At 36.0% G+C, this 18,346-nt stretch overlaps 1 protein-coding gene across 1 annotated transcript; it reads left to right on the top strand.

Moving 5' to 3' along the window:
* Positions 1–8,432: 8,432 nt before the first annotated feature.
* On the top strand, positions 8,433–9,775 carry LOC145051565 (transcription factor bHLH84-like). Its single transcript, XM_078999478.1, has 4 exons — positions 8,433–8,754; positions 8,842–9,078; positions 9,168–9,299; positions 9,395–9,775. The coding sequence occupies exons 1-4, from the start codon at positions 8,497–8,499 to the stop codon at positions 9,494–9,496; spliced, it is 729 nt and encodes a 242-aa protein (XP_078855604.1). The 5' UTR covers positions 8,433–8,496; the 3' UTR covers positions 9,497–9,775.
* The last annotated feature ends 8,571 nt before the right edge of the window (positions 9,776–18,346 follow it).

Here is an 18,346-nt window from a genome sequence, read left to right as displayed (position 1 = left end):
GTTTGATGTCTTCGTGGCTCAGACAGGATTTATGTGTTATGTGTTCCGGGCTACGGCCCGATGCAGTATGCAGTATATGTGTGTTCATGCTAGTTGATATGTTTATGTTATGTTCTGTTCAGTTAGTTCCGGACTTCGGTCCGATGCAAGGGCAAGGCCCCAGTTAGTCCGGACTTCGGTCCGATGCAGGGGACAAGGTCCCAGTCAGTTAGTCCGGACTTCGGTCCGATGCAGGGGACAAGGTCCCAGTCAGTTAGTCCGGACTTCGGTCCGATGCAGGGGCAAGGCCCCAGTTAGTCCGGACTTTGGTCCGATGTAGGGGACAAGGTCCCAGTCAGTTTCCGGACTTCGGTCCGATGCAGGGGGCAAGGCCCCAGTTAGTCTGGACCTCGGTCCGATGCAGTGGGCAAGGCCCAGTATGTGTTTTATATGTTATTGTACGGTATGTGGTAATTTGGGGGAGCTCACTAAGCTTCGTGCTTACGGTTTTCAGTTTTGGTTTCAGGTACTCAGTTTTCAAAAGAGGAGCTCGGAGAGATTGCAGTGCACACACCATAGTCAGTTAGCCTGGGAAATGTTTTACTCTGATAATGAGATTATGTTTTGAATCTAATACTCGAAAGTTATGTTATGACTTATGATACGTTTTTATAAATATGGTTTTAGTAATGTTTTAAAAAGAAATTTTTAGTTATGATTTTTGGGTCGTTACAGCTTTCCTAGGTTCCGGGCCTCACCCTGCCATCAGCTGCTGAAGAACACTTTGTGAAGAGAATCACATGCAACAAAGCTCAGATAATCCTTAAAGTAAAAGACTCATCCCTACAACGGTTAGACTCAAACGAGAGCTGCACAATAGGGTCAAATCCATCACTCTGAGATTATTCAACCTTTATTACATGCGACTTAAGATATTCACTTAACAACTAACTCACATCACTTAGGAGTCCCACAAAGCACAAAACAAGAAGCATTCATGCAGTAGCACTTCGAGCCATTGATTAACCCGAGAACATTCAAACTCACACCCCACAAATCATGCTAGGAACCTTTACTCTCGTTGTCGACTTCCTTACGCATTGAATATCAGGCCAATCTATCATTGAATAATGAGAACTAGCATGCAAGTCTACAAGCTCATACAATATGCATAGATGACATCTCTCTTAGCATTCTACCATGCAGAAACTGAGCAGATCCTTAGACCTAACTAGCATGCGATTCACAAATCCATAAATCAATCATATCGAATAACATGTATGGGTATTTTGGGAAAAACTTACTTGGACTCGGCTGATTGCATTTACCACACCCCTTTCTTAGAAAACTCTTTTCTAAAAAAAACATGTCTTTTTGAAAAGACTTTACCAAATCCTCAGTTTGAGTTCAGACACACCCGAGAGTATGTTCGAATCCCTCAAATGAAGGCTCTAATACCAACTTGTAACGTCCCAAAAATATAACCCAAAATTTTTCATAAAACCAAGGTAACCAAAGCTTATTAATACATTATCGTTAACAGAGTAAATCACAAAATACATAAAGATGTGGTGTGTGCTCTGCAATCATCCTAAGCTCTTCCCTTTGAAAACAAAAGTACCTGAAACGTAAAATGAAAACCATAAGCACAAAGCTTAGTGAGTTCTCCAAGATACCACATACCATACATACATATCACAAAATAGGCCCCACCCACTGAGTATAACGGGCTCCGCCCTAACTAGCATAACGGACCCCACCCACTGAGTATAACGGGCCCCACCCTAACTCGCATAACGGGTCCCACCCATTAAGTATAACGGCCCCACCTTAACTCGCATAACGGGCCCCGCCCACATACAATTCATATAAGCATAATAAGTATTAGCATATAGAATAACCATCACGCCCCGCCCAGTAAGCATACATCACGTACACATACAAGTGTCACATAGATAACGAGTAATCTAACACAACAGATCTTGGGTTAGCATTGGCTCCTTCGACCCGCTAAACATAGTGAGGAAACTCACCTCAATCGACAGATAAAAGATCCTACACTCGTAGCTGCTGTGAACCGGCTCTTCGATCTGAGTCAAACAAACCAAAACCATACTTAATCACTATTCATGGCTAAACCCAACCATTAGGTCCAACAATGGCCCCACTAAGGGCCCAATCCCATTGGGCCCACTAAAGCCCAACAACACACTCCTAGTTCCAACAGGGCAAGCCTAACAAGGAGTCCAAGACTCTAAGATAATATAAGTCTATCATAAGCTCAATAGCACAAAACCCAACCAAAGCCCAAAACCTCAAAGTCTAAAAGATGGCCCCAAATGGGAAGTCCACTACCCAACGCTATGTTGAGCGTTATCCTAGTACGTCTTGCGTACCGGGTCGCTTGGTTGGATTGGGGAAACACACACGTACGCTTAGTGTACGAGAACTTACGCCCGACGTACGTGCCTCTTAAGCCAAAATCAACTTTAAGAACTTAATGCGTAAGACCAGGAGTCCAAATTATAGATCTAACCCTTGGGAACATCTAAACCCATAAAGTAACTGACTTGGTGACTTTGCATGCTCCATAAAGACCCAACCACAAGAATTAGCATCCTTTTATCACCAAATGAGCATAAGCTCATGCATGGGTGGTCCTTAACCCTAAAGATGTCAACTTTATGGATAATAAACCTCAGAAACATCAAGAGGGGCAACTCATAACTTCTGGAGTGGTATCAAACCACTAGATCTCATTAATGGGACCAAAAGAGAACAAAACTCACATAAACATAGTCAGAGCTTTATACCTCAAACAAGTTCAAAATAAAGTGGGAAATATGGATCCATAAGCTCCTTCTAGATCAATGACCTTGCACCAAGCTTCTCTTTCTTGAATATGCTCCAAACACCCACCAAAACACACACAAAGAGCTAAAACTCTCTTGGGATGATTTAGGGTTTCTAAATGGAACTTTAAGGACAATGCGAGCTGAGAAATGAGAGAATCTTGGGCTATAATGTTTAATAAATATGGTAGCAACCCTAAGAAATAGGGTTTGCATGTTACGACATTACACCTAATGTTCTCAAAGGAATGCCCATCATAATGGGCTACGCCCCAACTTCTGGATTTTGGCAAAAACTAGTCCCTTCATTCCCCAAGTCTTACATTATCAGGGACAAAAAGCAATAAATCTCAATATTAAGGGCCAAAACTGATTAATACCTGAATTAGGTGTTACACATATGATCCTAAACACTAAGATTACGAATCAAATATTGATTCTATAAATACAAATATATCAATGATTACAAAGTGTATCATCGACTAATCCACAAAAGGTATCAGACTATTATACAAATGGTCACATTATCACTGATACTATGTAGACATTAGCACTTGTGCTGACGCTGACGTTGGTGCTGATGCTGGAGGACAGTTTGTGAATGATGTTTGACTCATTAAATCATATGGTGTATATAATGAAACGTGCAAGGGGATATAATCCAATCTAGTGGTCTGATGGATGCCATTTTATGCATCTTTTAGGGTAGTTTATATTAGCATTTAGCATCATATTTTATACATTTTCATGTCATTAGTTTAAATAATGGTTAGCTTATATATTTTATCAGAATTCCCATATTGTTAGCGTTTTTTTGTCGTTTTTAGATAATTCGTGTTGAGCAGTACTTTGGGAGTAGTTGTATGCATATCTGGAGCCTAAATGGAGTTGGAACTGAAGAAGGATGGTGAACAATGACTTGGAATGCTTAAACTGAATAATCGTGTCCAAAACGTGCCAAAAAGCCAACTCCGCGATCATATATTTGGACATTTGCGTTTGCATTTGTTGATCGAGGATTTGCAAGGTCGAAAAAGTCATTAGGAAGAATTTTTTAAAATTTATGATCGTATTTCTATATTTGCGATCACAGTTATTTAACGCAACTCCAAAAATGTTGGCAATAGCATCATACTTCATTAACTGACAATTCTAGAAAAAATCAACAAATCTATGTTCGTGTTTCCAATATTTGTGATCACAAGTTTTGTTTTCTTGCTCCGGAAGATTACTGCCTGCATATAAATACGACCCTCCTGAAAAGATTTGATGGTTAGACGATTCCAGACGAAGAAAAACCCTTTTGAAGGCGATTTCTGATACTTTTCAGCACTGCCATAAAATCGAATTATGTAAGAATATATTTATATGAAAAATAATAAAACAAATTTTATTAATTTTGATAGAATACATATTAGAAAAATGCATCTTGTATTGTTTTTATTCCTTTTATAGTCTTCAGTTTCATGATAAAAAAAACAATTCAAAAATCAACATTGAGTAATAGAATCTAGACTAATTCAATAAAATAAAAACTTATGTTTTGTGGATGAGGGGTATAACAAGCAAATTTTCTTCATATTTATACGCGCCTTACCCTAACTAACATAATGATATGTAAATGTTATCAACTACAAGATATTAATGCTTTATCAAAAGAGGAACCTAGATCACCCTTAACACATCAATTTGAAATGTGCATCTAATAACGAAAAGAATATTGAATTGAAAGATTGATAAAAACACTAAATTAGAAAATATAAAGAAGAGGGTAATGTCAAACAGAAAACAGTAGGAGTATTCTATCTCATAACAGTTCAATTGTGGGGAATCTAGTAATGATATCTACCTCATCGTAGATTGTGGGGTGTGGTGCTCGCCTTTGTGTCTAGACTTGAGAGATGGAGATATCACAAAAACAGTGGACATTAAGTCAAAATTAGCATGACATTGAGCCAAGACTACCTCAAAAAAGTAATAGAGATTTGGTGCCTTTTAAGAAATTGTGAATTCATAAACATTGAAATACTCAAACAATTTTTGTCACATATAGAATTATCAAATGTCAAATATTGATAAAGAATTATAGAATTAGAGAGAGGGGAATCGAATAAAGTAAGATATAAAAATTATGAATCATGAGAATGGTATACTACAGATACATGTGTCCATCTATAAACCGAGATATAAGAATGGTATATCACTTTCATGCATTCCAAGCCTATCTAATTTCTGGGTAGCTCTAAATCTATACTGAATGATCAAGAACAAAAAAGTACCTTTAAAAAAATTTCTACCATTAAAAATATAATATAAAAAAACAAGTTTACTTAATTTTCTACCATTAAAGTATGAGCAAAAGACTTGTTGTTCCCTTTTCACAAGACCATCGTCTTTTAGGTAACTTTAAAAATTAGATGCATATCAGCTTCCACATTAATGAAAGGTATATGGCTGCTTCTTCTGGATGTATACACACGATAATTTCATAACAAGAGAACATATACGAGATAGGAAAAATAGAGACATTTACCAGAGTTGTAGGCGTCGTCGGAAGGCATTGGCAGTGCTAGGAAGCAGGGGTGTCCATACCGTGCAGGTGCAAATCGGAGAAATAGAGATGGATGCAAAGAGGGAAACAAACCCTAGGTCAAAACATAGTAGTGATTACCCCTTGAAGCTGGACGATTCAAGTTGGAATTTAAGTGTGCACTCGTTTTCCTTTCATACGCGGAGCTTCGAAACAAAGACTCAAATTAGGAGGATGTGTCGTTTGTATCAGGTTCCATTTTTTGTTGGGAAGAGGAGGAGGACCGAGGAGAATCAAATCAGGGGAAGAAGAAAATGCGTATGGATAACTGATATAAAGAAAGATTAGGTCAACCTAATTATTTTCTTTCGATTTGGATTTGACACTCCTTTGTTGATTTTCAACTTTTTAAATATTTTCTTGAATAAAAACCTTTGTAGTCCTCCCATTTAAAATATTTATCTCCAATCGTTCAAGAATAGAAGCAGTGGCGATGAGGATGAAGAAGTGATGGAGACGATGAGAAAAACGACTGATGGTGGGGAGGGAGGAAGAAGAACGGATGCAGATAAATAAGGGAAAAATTAGGTTAAAAGTCAATGTAATTAGCATGATTATAAGGAGTAGTTATGGAAGTTATTTATCAAATTACTTAATTATTCTTATTTATTTATTAAAATATTTATTTATTTATTTATTTTTAATTTTTGATTGGTCCACAATCAATGATACATCCACACAATAAATAGTTAGAACATATATATATATATATATATATATATATATATATATATATATATATATATATATATATATATATATATATATATCAAACCAATCTAATCTAAATCTTTTTGGACAAAATGATAATTTCTACATATAACACAACCATTTTTGCAGTGTTGTTTATTTAAATTAAAAAATGTAGCATATACATGAGGGGTTCTTAAAATCATATTGGAAAATGAGGAACTGCTGCATGAATAACAAAACCCATTGCGTTCGCAGATGCTAATGATTATAAAACCCTAGTACTCGAATATAAACCAGAAAACGTGTCACCAAACCAGATAGAGAATCATAGATGTAGATATTCTTATATTCTCCCACGGTCCCACCTGCAGAAGTTCTAATCAGATTACGTCCTCGTATTATGATTTATTCTGTCTCATTAGTAGTAATTACTATATTCCTTTGTCAAAGATCGTGCGTTGGCGGGTTTTTAAATTAGCCCACGATTATTCCGTCATTGTCAATGCCAATCTATGCAGGATTTTACGCAAAAATAGCAAATCATCGTCTTGGAACTGAAAAATTACCCTTCGAAGACTTCGATTTCACAACCGGGAACATCGGCGGGAATATCTGGCGCACGTTGTTTTCGCTCGTTCTTCTCTTCCGCAAGACTGGTGTTTTTTTTTTCTTCATATAATCTATGTTTGGTAGCCGAAATCGGAACATATGGTTCAATAAACAAACTTATCTCGATGGAATAACATGTGTCTCTCATTTTTAGTATGTGAATGTGACAATGACTTTGATGTAGAATGCACTGTTCTAGGCTTCTAGCCGATATTTTCTTTCAACATCCAATTGGATCTATTTTTTTGATCCATCTCATACTCATTGGAGAAAAATAAACAATAAGGAACCTCTCGTTTGATCTTAATTGAGAGCTACTTTTGTTTTTTTCTTCAATTGAATCATTGAAGGAATAATGTGAACTATTATCTCTGTCCTAATGATACATGTTATAGTCATTGACATGCAAAAAAATTGAATCTTACAGTTTTGAATCTTGAATTGATTAATTGGCCCAATTATACATAGATATTGTTTGCTTAATTGATTGTCATCGATATTCAAAGAAAATTCTTGCATAGATATCTTTGAAGCTGTAAAATCTGGTTATAGTCTTATAGATAACTACTAAATGGAGCTTCTTGTTGACACTTTTCTGCATATAATGAACCTCTTTCTTTGTTCCATGATTAGATATCACTTTCCATAAGTAAAAAAAATTACTTGATAACTACCAAGTTGGTTGTTTCACTGTACTTGTCCAAATACACAACAAAATTTGTAATTCAAAGCTTATTTGTTTAAAATATCCCGGTTTTAATAATCCCACATGTTGAATTAGTGTTTTATAAGTTCTATTTTTTCCTGCATCATGTAGGACCTATTGAGTATCCATATGTACTAATCTTTATATTAAAAGTATGTTAATCACCTGAAGGAATTAAACTTTTGTCCTTTATATATATTTTGTCCTATATGTATCTTAAAATCTAAAAGGAGATCTGATACAGCTCACAATGCCAAACTTGCCCAAATTACACAATTTAGAAATCTGGAATCTTCAGCCAAACAAGAATCAAATAACAACAGACTTGCTTTATCTTATATGTTTATCTTGAACAAAAAATGGAAGCAGAAGACTTTGATGATGATTGCATTTGATTATAAAAAAGCATGCATCACGTGGTTTTGGAGAGTAAAAGGTTGAATGTTAAATGTCAAATGAGGGGAATTTTAGTTTGGTGACATAAGATTTGTAATGATTGGCAAATATATCAAAATATTACACATTCTTTCCATGTTAGCAAGCTTTTAATCCAAAATTATTTTGTGCTTTTGCATGTGGTCAACTTCTCATCCACTTTGTGAACCAATGTTTAATTAGTTTCCCTAAAATAAGGCTTTACATTTGCATAAATTAAACATGCATAGGTAGCTAATACCTGTCTCTCGCTTTAACAGTTAACACAATCTCATATAACTAGTCAAACAAATAACAGATATACCCTTGTCAATGATTGCCCTTTCGACACTTGTAATTATGTTTTCTAATCTGATTTAAAACTTCTGAAAGGTTACATTAAGCCCAAAAAATAGTCTGCACAGCTGTACAAACCCCTGAGACTGGCTCTTAATAGTAGTTTATAAAATACGGATCTCATATGTGATATACTATATGACAAATAATATTATTAAACAAACAAACCAATCATTTCCAACTCTCCCTAACTAACTATATATATCTCTTTTCATACTGTTTCTTTTCTTCCAACCATTGTTCAAAACACATCTTAAAAATCAACAAATTACACCTTGTATCCACTTTCAGCAAGGATGGAATTGGAATCTGTGACTTCAATGTTAGGAGATTGGAACTCCTTCAATGGAGTAAATGTCGGTGATGAGGCTTATTTTATGTCACAATTGCTTGATAATTTTTCAGTTCCAAACGAATCACAGAATTCTTCTCCCTTTGAAGTTTCTTCTACATTTTGGCCTAATTATGAGGTTGATCATGAAACTTGGGTCCATTGGCCACAAGAGAATGATTTGTCTGCAAGCTCTAAGAAGCGTTCTAGTAGCATGGCTGATGTAAGTTATTAAATGTTTTGCAAGTTTAACTTTATTTAATCTCTTGAATTTATTTTGAAGTTTTTTATAATGATTTGACATATGTAGGTGTATGAGAACGTGGAAAAGAGAAAGTGTAGAAAAAGTCAGAAGCTTGTTTCTAATAACAACAAAGATGAAGGTGACAATGATGCAGTTTTTGGACAAACTATGAAAATATATGGATCTGATGAAGACTCAAATTGGTCTCAAGATTCAATAAGTCCAAGGCCAAAACAGGTACAAATTTTGAAGACAAGAGCAAGTAGAGGGACAGCAACTGATCCACAAAGTGTCTATGCACGGGTAAATAATCTAAATTCACAAATTAAATTTACTATTTTTTTTAGCGACTTTAAAACTAATTAACATAATTTCTCTGTGTGTTTTTGCAGAAAAGAAGAGAAAGAATTAACGAACGCTTAAGAATATTACAAAATCTTGTTCCTAATGGTACAAAGGTTGATATAAGCACAATGCTTGAAGAGGCCGTTGAGTATGTGAAGTTTTTGCAGCTTCAAATCAAGGTGTTAAACAAAAACTAATTAATTGCATACTATTTTTATTTTTATTTTTTTGAAATTATTGATCTATGGATCCTAATATTTTATGATGTTTTCAGTTGTTGAGCTCTGATGATATGTGGATGTATGCTCCTATTGCATACAATGGAATGGACATTGGGCTTGACTTAAAAACGATCTCATCTTTATCGCCAAGTTGAGTGCAAAAGTTGCAATATTAAAGTTTGTTAAGTTTCTCTGGAATAAGGGGTAGTATATATATTTTTAGTTTAGAAAATATAAAGAATAAAAATCGATCAGAAGAAGCTTTTATGCTCATTATTGCTTCATTATGTACATTCATGTAAATATTCAATGATTCAGGATGATGCATACATGTCTTCTTAATTTAAAGTTTAAAATTGCTTAGGTTGAAAGACATGTTGTGATTCTTTTGGACAACTAGACAATACATAAAACTCAAAGAGATTAATATTTAATTATCGATCGAATGGCTGGATGGATGGGAAGATTTTAGTAATAGATGTGCGTGGACTAAATTATAAATTTGGTCATGTGCTTAGCGTTTTATTTTTGTTTATGTCCATTTTTATTTTTAAATTTTTATTTTGATTTGATGGTTTCACGTCTCTGCCTCTACCTTAATAGATACAATTTGTTTCAATTAACAATAAAATAATAATAATAATAATAATAATAATAATAATAATAATAATATTATTATTATTATTATTATTATTATTATTATTGTTATTGATGATGTAAGTTACAAAAATGATCATTATCGAAAAGGGAAAATACCGGCTATAGTAAAAAAATTGGGGGTATTTTCAAAATATAGTAAAAAAAAATTAGATTTCCGGATATAGACATGGATTTCGCGGAGCTCCGCAGAATCTATAATAGCTCCGCGGAATGACAAAATCGTAAATAAATTAGTGTATTAAAAAAAAATTCAAGATCCATTCCACAGAGCTACCTCCGAGGAATGGATCTTCAGATTTTTTTTCACATCGATTCTTCGGGGTTTATATTCATTCCCCAACTAATTATTTTCAAGAAAATATTATCATACTATCATGATCTTTTCTTGAAAATAATTAGTTGGGGAATTAATATAAACCCCGAAGAGCCGATGTGAAAAAAAATTTGAAGATCCATTCATCGGAGCTACCTCAAGTTATATATATATATATATATATATATATATATATATATATATATATATATATATATATATATATATATATATATATATATATATAAGAAAACTGGTTTGCTTCGGTTTCGGGTACGATACTAGGTTGTCCGGATATAGAACCACTTTGGATCGTTTGGAATCGGATTTGGGGTGTGAACTAGTTGAACCGGATTGGATTTGGAACCGAAAGTCAGTCAATACATAAACAACTAAGGTGTATTCAACGTCTAATTTAAGAGAAAACCTTGAACTACATTTTGGAAAAAAAATATCATGCCAACCGGACTTATAACTAATCGGTTAAAACAGCTTAAAATGGAACAAAAATATTTCAAAGCCTTCATGAAAGCTGCAATAGGATAAAGGATGTCATATCTTCTCACTCTTTCTGTTTAATGCCTTCTATTGAATCTGTTAAAGACTTGAGAACATAGCATTTATGGTTGAACATTTTGAGAGAGCATTCTGGTAGAGCATTGTGACAAAACATTGTGACAGAGCATTCTGACAAAGCTCTGTTCGGTGACTAAAAGCTCTGATAAATTATACTTGTAACCTCTGTTTGAGAACTTGTGAATAAAGAATACCCCTTTCATGTCCGTGAATATAGGTGACCTTAACCGAAGCACATAAATATTGTCTCTTGTGTGTTTGTGGTTTTTCGTGTTTTCCGCATTACTTCCAAACATAATCGATTGTTGCCATTTCTTCTCTTGAAGACATGGCAATAGATTCATCTTGTCCTTGTCTTATGAAGGGAATGAGGTAAGGTGAATGCTAGGAAAAAAAAACAAATTTCAGTTCTGTGTCTCAGACTTGATTAGCATCGGATCCAACCGATACCTGATCTTAGGCCAATGATGGACTTGATAACATGATTGTTTTGAGTAATCTGTTTCCAACCAGTTCCGGTTTAGTTTCGATTCTAGCTTCGGTTCCGGAATGGGTTTTCGGCTTCAAATCTCATCATTACCTTAGACTGCACAACTCAAAATCAAGCATTTACTCATTGTAAAATGACAATTCTATCCTACTTTGTGATTTCACTATCTTTAACTATTTTTTGTTATAAATAAATAAATCCCTATCGCTCTTCCCTTTTATATATCTAGTGAAGCAAGTGACATAGTCCACTGAAAAGAGGCAAGGAACATTGTTGCAAAATCTTCTTCATAAAGTGTCAATGGATGTTACCTAAATCTCCTCACCAAACTGTCACCAACTACTCTCTCTTTTTGTTGGTGAATGCATTAATTTGAAGCGGGTTTAACGAAACAATTTCTAGATTGGTTTAGGATCGCACAAAGAATCTTTGTCATGGCCAAACATCAGTCACGCAGACTTGATGATGCATGTTATTTTGCAAAGCTTCCTTAGTAGTAAGCGTAAGCGACTTAGTTAATCATGTTGATCACTTAGTCAACATAGGTTAGTGATAGCTTGGGCTACATTGCCGTGTTTGGTCGGCTGCCTTTATAGCCTTGTGCTGGCCGAATATGTTTAAAATAACAACCAATAATAATACATAATTTGCTTATGTTTATAGGTTAATGTCATAAAATAATAACCAATAATACACAATTTTATTTTTAGGTCACTTATTTTTTAATTATATTGATTGGGCCATTAACATTTTTTGAGTTCTCATTACACCATTAGAGTGCATCTTAATCAGTTAACTTACCATCTCAAATGCCACATTGGACGCAATATCAACATCACATAAGCCTAAATGAACAAATTATGACATGTTGAATGAAATAGTGGACGATACATATGACTCAATAAGGTCGAAATCTACGATAATGGTATAATGAAAACCTAAAAATGTTTAGTGGCCTATTGAATACAATCAAAAGATAAGTGAACTAAAGATAAAAGATTATTACTACTGATTTCCATTTGATATTAACCCTTTTCTTATTTGTATTATAGGGATAAACATATATGACCATGGTAAGTGGAGCTTATGTAACATCCCGATTCCCAGGTATAAAATTTAATTAATTTATATTCATTTTGACAGGTCAACTTGATGAGTTGGAGGCCCTAACTCGTCGAGTAGAAATTGAGATAGCCACGTGGGTTTTAGAGTCAACTCGACGAGTAGGAGCTAAGCGTGAAAACCCTAATTTTCAGGGTTTGCACATTATTTAAAGGACCTTAAGTCCTTTACTCCGCCTCCCTCATCACCTTAACACCCTGAGAGAAGCCCTAATCGATCTATTATCATCTGAGAGAGAGAGAGAGAGGCTAAGGGTGTGTGTTTTGGGTGCATTATTTGAAGGAGCTTGAGGAGCAAAAGGCCTGGAATGAGAAGGATTCCTTGGATCCGGCATTCTTACAGTGTTAGCGGCCATTTGGAAGTAAAAAACCACTAACTTGATCACTTGTTTGTTAGATCTCTCCATTAGAGAGTTATGGCCATTTTTAGCATTTCCCTTGGGTCCTTATTGGCTTTGAGCTTAACCTGAAGCTAAGACTTCAGATTTGGACATTATAAAATTTAATTAATTTATATTCATTTTGATAGGGAAACTCGACGAGTTGGAGGCCCCAACTCGTCGAGTAGAAATTGAGATAACCACCCGGGTTTTAGAGTCAACTCGACGAGTTGGAGGACCTAACTCGACGACTAGGAGCTGGGCGTGAAATTAAACTTTAATTTTCAGGGTTTGCACCCTATCTAAAGGACCTTAAGTCCTTTACCCCGCCTCCCTCATCACCTTAACACCCTGAGAGAAACCTTAATCAAGCTATTATCATGAGAGAGAGAGAGAGAGGGTAAGGGTGTGTGTTTTGGGTTCATTGTTTGAAGGAGCTTGAGGAGCAAAAGGCCTGGAATGAGAAGGAGTCCTTGGATCCGACATTCTTTCAGTGTTAGCGGCCATTTGGAGGTAAAAACCTACTAACTTAATCACTTGTTTGTTAGATCTCTCCATTAAAGAGTTATGGCCATTTTTAGCATTTCCCTTGGGTCCTTAATGGCTATGAGCTTACCTTGAAGCTAAGACTCGAGCTTTATCCAGTTTTGGCCAACTTTCATACCTTAAACCCTTTTTTGAGCTTTGGTTTGGCAAACTTAGCCCTAGATGCCATGCATAGACGTAAAGCTTGCAACTTTACGTGGTATTTCAGCCTTAGGAGGCTAGATCTAGAGTTCTGGGCCTGATTCTTGCTAAAAGGCATCTGAATGAGAAAATGGCTTGAAGGAACTCAACATGTTAGTGAGCCAACTCAATGAGTTAGTTAGGGTTTCCCCGATAGTCTGACGCATTATAAACTCGACAAGTTGGTGAGACAACTCGGGGGAGTTGAGTTGGATTTTCTCGACTTTTCTAAGGACAGAAGGAACTTGGCGAGTCGCACAGATGCACTCGACGATTGGGTCAACATGGGTTGTTGACTTGAGGGTTGACTTCCGTTGACTTTTAGGGTTTAGTCAAGTTATGGACTTAGGAGACCATGGAGGGGTAAAATGGTCTTTCACCCTTTCTGAGAGTTAGTAAAGGAATAGTCGAATACCTTGGAGTTGATATTATAAATTGTTAATTAGAAATGATTATGATATATGCAAGCGGAGTCTAGACCTATCGTTGAGTGCGAGACATACTTGCTTATTTACGAGTTGAGTCTTCTCACTATACTTACCTGAGTGGTAATACTATATAACCGGAGGGTCTTATTTGACTTATTGACCGGAGGGTCATATGTACTTATACTGAGTTATGTGATACCAATTTAGGGCCGGTCCAAGCGTATATGGGGCCCGGGGCAAAAGGAAAAAAATGCCCCTTAAAGACAAATATAATAAAGATTCAAAAAGAATATCATTTATTCTTCACTATAAACATGTTCAATTAGCAATAACAAGCAAGACAAATTATTTATCTTTTAAGCTAGTTTGAGTTTGAACCAACTTTAGGCCCTAAAAATCATTTTGGTAATATTTGGTTTATATATGTACACTATATAACCCATAAATTTTGGGCCCCTTGGAGTCGTGGGCCCTGGGCGGTCGCCCGGATTGCCCACCGTCTGGACCGGCCTTGGATACCATGCATTTTTTCTTTGTGATTTATGCTCTATAGGACCGGAGGATCCAAACCGAGTTGTGAGACCGTAGGGTCATCACTAAGATACCGGACTGGAGGGTCCGACCTGAGCAGTTAGACCATAGGGTCTTCACTGGGATACATGACCAGAGGGTCCCTATCGAGATATAGCCATGAGAGGCTAATTATTTGTGTGTGGTATTTTGGGGAACTTAATAGGCTTCGTGCTTATAATTTTGTGTGAAATGTGTTTCAGGTACCTCTCAGGATCGCGGGAAGGTGCCGACATGATTGTACACACCAGCTTGAGATTATGTTTTGAGGATTTTGGGATATTGTTAAACATTTTGTCGTCTTGTGTTTTGAACAACTTATAAATTTAGGTTTGAGAAATGTGAAACTATGTTTTGTGTGATTTTTAAAAATGAAATTTTTATTTGGGAATTTAGAGTGTTACAACTTAGTAAGTCTTAGTGAGCATTAAAGCTTAGTGGGTTTGGATCCGCTTTAGTGTAGAATTATCAAGTTAGTATGGAAGAGTTTAAATTGAAGATAATGATAAGAAGATCAAGTCCACATTATAGACATATCAACCTGGACCTAATTTTTGTTTATTTTATGGGTTGTTGCAAGTTATTTGAATTTATGTTAAACTAGTGATTAATATGTTGTTTTTCACATATGAGTATTCCCATTTAGAACAGACTCCCATTTCTAGCCACTCCTAGATGAAGCTCCTAGTATTTGAACTTAAGTCTCTTGTGGGGAGGTTTATCAAGTCTTACCAAATTCTCGGAGCCTCGGCCTTCCCCAGTCGGCCATCAGTAACGCGCAAAGCAGCAGGAGCAGAAGCATGGGCTGGTCCTGAGTGAGTTGGGGACACTCGGCCTTCTAGTGGCCAGTCTGATTGCAATGAAAGCAAACTGAAAATCCCTTGGGGCAGTCCTTTACCATATGCCCCTCCTTGCCATATTTTTACTAAATCCCTGCTCGGCAAGATCCCTCATGACTCTTGTTGCACTTGCCACAAGTGCGGCCCTTTTGGCCTCCTGCTCTCGTATCAGCGGGCTTATCCCACTTCATCACCGGCTGCGACTACACTACTCTCCTGTCTCTCCCCTGAGGCTCTCCCTCCTCTCTAGTCTGAATCTCTAGCTCAATCTCTCTCCTCCTGGTATTGGTTTGTAACTAATCCAATGTCTGATACGAAAAGTTCACCACGAACTCCCGAATATCTCTCCTCAAGATGCTCAAATACCGGCTCACACGTGCCTGCTCAGTAGACACATGCTCAGGGCAAAACAACGCTCTCTCATGAAACATCCTCGTAATCTCTGACATTGTTTCTGTCTTCTGCTTGAGAGACAGAAACTCATGGGCCAATCGTTCCCTCTCCACCTGGGGAAAATACACGTCTCTGAACAACTGGGTAAACATCTCCCAAGTCACTGCAGCATGATCTGCAGGAGTGAAATAAGTCGTCACAAACTTCCACCAGTCCTTCGTTCCTAAACGAAGCTAGTTCAGTGTAAACCGAACTCTCAAGTGCTCCGGGCGTGAACACGTATAGAAACACCCCTCAATGTCGAATATCCATCTCATGGCATAAATCGGGCCCTGGGTCCCATCAAACTTTGGTGGCTTCATGTTGTTGAACTTTCGAAACAACAACGAGTCACCCCCATATTGTCTCGCAGCTACCAGGGTTACAGTGGCTTCAGTAGCAGCAGCCTCTGTGACAACAGCATAACGCTCGTCAAAAGTCTCAATCAACGTGGTCTTAATAGACCCGAACATCTCTGGAATGGGCTCTCTGATAGTTGCGGCCACCTCCTCCGCAATGATCATGCGGATCTCCTTGTCACTGGTACCACCACCCCTGGGGTTGTTGTGGGTAATCACCATAGTTTCTCTGAAACACAAACACAAAAATCATCAGGGACTAGCTCAAGCGCACACTCAATTATCCACCCATACATGCTCCTTAGTATCCTAAGATTCTTACTTGGGTCACATACAGATCCGGTGCTTTCAGTAGTACGGGCCCAATACTACCTTCCACACCAACCCATAGTCATCCCAAGTCCTCCTCCTAGGGTCCTAATTCACAAGTATTCTATCCCTCATGGCTATCAAACTACTCTCTTTGTATATTCCTCAATGCACATCTAGGTATCTCTCCTAGATTACTCTTTGACTCAAAACTCTCTCTAAAAGGTTCATACTATGTACTCCTAATCAGCACACACAGAGAGAAAATAACAGATAATATCAATCAATAGCAATCCCCATAGGCTAAGACATCATGAATCAGACAACTCTATCTCTAAATTCCTGAACTACCTAGCCTATCATCTAGCATGCAGCTCTAATATCTCATAAGTATCTCATCTCTAATATCTCAAATCCTCAGTTTGAGTCCAGACATACCCGATGGTACATCTGAATCCCTCAAACTAAGGTTCTAATACCAACTTGTAACACTCTAAATTCTCAAATAAAATTTTCATATTTAAAAATCACACAAAACACAGTTTCACATTTCTCAAAACCAAATTTATAAGTTGTTCAAAACACAAGACAACAAAATGTTTAACAATATCCCAGAATCCTCAAAACATAATCTCAAACTTGTGTGTACAATCATGTCAGCGTCTTCCCGTGATCCTGAGAGATACCTGAAACACATTTCACATAACACTGTTTTAAGTGGTCAAAGTTGAATGATCATCCTTTATGAAACCATTCTCATATAAAATATTACCACCCCAGTACAAACTAATCATAAATTGACGATCTAGGCTCATAACGATAAATAAACCAGAACATAACTACAATAATCATAGGATAAAAGAGGTACCTTCCATAGAATAGGATAAAAAGAAAGGAAGGAAGGAAGGAATTTTATATGTTGAAAGGGATGAAAAAACTAAAAGAAGATAAATTTATAATATAAAAAATGAATTGAGATTTAAATTTTTTGGGTTTTCATTTCATAAACAATGACAATTGTCTTTTATCAGGATTTATCATGAATAGATGATATTTTGTAGTTTACAAGAAATAATAAAAATATTTATATAATTGTTACTTATAATAAAAACGATCACATAATTGTAATATATTCAATAATGGAATTCATTTAAAGGTGTTTACGGGATCTAATCTAAATAATAATATAAGTTGCTAAAAATAATAATTAGATTTAATTATATACTTTTAATAAACCAATTTACATATTATATTTATAATATATAATAAGGGTCAAAACTAAAGTTTTTTAATAATAAAAAATGAAGATAAACTATTAGATATAAATTGAAGGACCAAAGTTGTAAATTACAAAGGTTGGTTATGTAAAATCATGATCATGAGCAAAGAGCCTATTTCTACAAAAGAAAAGAAAAAACATCCAATTTCTACCGTATCATTTTCAAAACTAGCAAATTTAGAAGAACAATTTGGGCATGATATACATATATTCACCAACTCGAAGGGAGTATAGAAAGTTGTATCTTCTTTTTAAATAAAGTTTATATAGGATCTCCTATTTTAGGTTAGTCTATATATATCCAGTTTCCTTGTAAGATAAAGGTTTCCTGTGTATATATAATATATTTACACAATCAATGAAATATGAGATTAATTCCACCGTTTGTAGGTATAGTGATGTTCACCAGTTCCCCAGAAGTTGGCTTCACATCACTTTTATTCGTTTTCACATATTTGTTTTGGCCAAAATAGAAGAGAAGTTCAAATCTTTGAAGCAGGAGGGGAGTAAAATGTTAAAAATG

The sequence above is a fragment of the Lactuca serriola genome, chromosome 5 (genome assembly GCF_051521515.1).
Source record: "Lactuca serriola cultivar US96UC23 chromosome 5, Lser_US96UC23_V15, whole genome shotgun sequence".
NCBI classification, from domain to species: domain Eukaryota; kingdom Viridiplantae; phylum Streptophyta; class Magnoliopsida; order Asterales; family Asteraceae; genus Lactuca; species Lactuca serriola.
The sequence above is the reverse complement of the archived record's forward strand: the minus strand, read 5'-3'. Positions and strand labels throughout refer to the sequence as shown.

What these genes read in the sequence shown, in the direction of transcription:
- LOC145051565 (XM_078999478.1), top strand. Translation starts at nt 8,497, where the DNA reads ATGGAATTGGAATCTGTGACTTCAATGTTAGGAGATTGGAACTCCTTC. An exon ending in GTTCTAGTAGCATGGCTGAT is followed by an intron (nt 8,755 to 8,841) that starts GTAAGTTATTAA and finishes TGACATATGTAG; the next exon opens with GTGTATGAGAACGTGGAAAA. An exon ending in CACAAAGTGTCTATGCACGG is followed by an intron (nt 9,079 to 9,167) that starts GTAAATAATCTA and finishes GTGTTTTTGCAG; the next exon opens with AAAAGAAGAGAAAGAATTAA.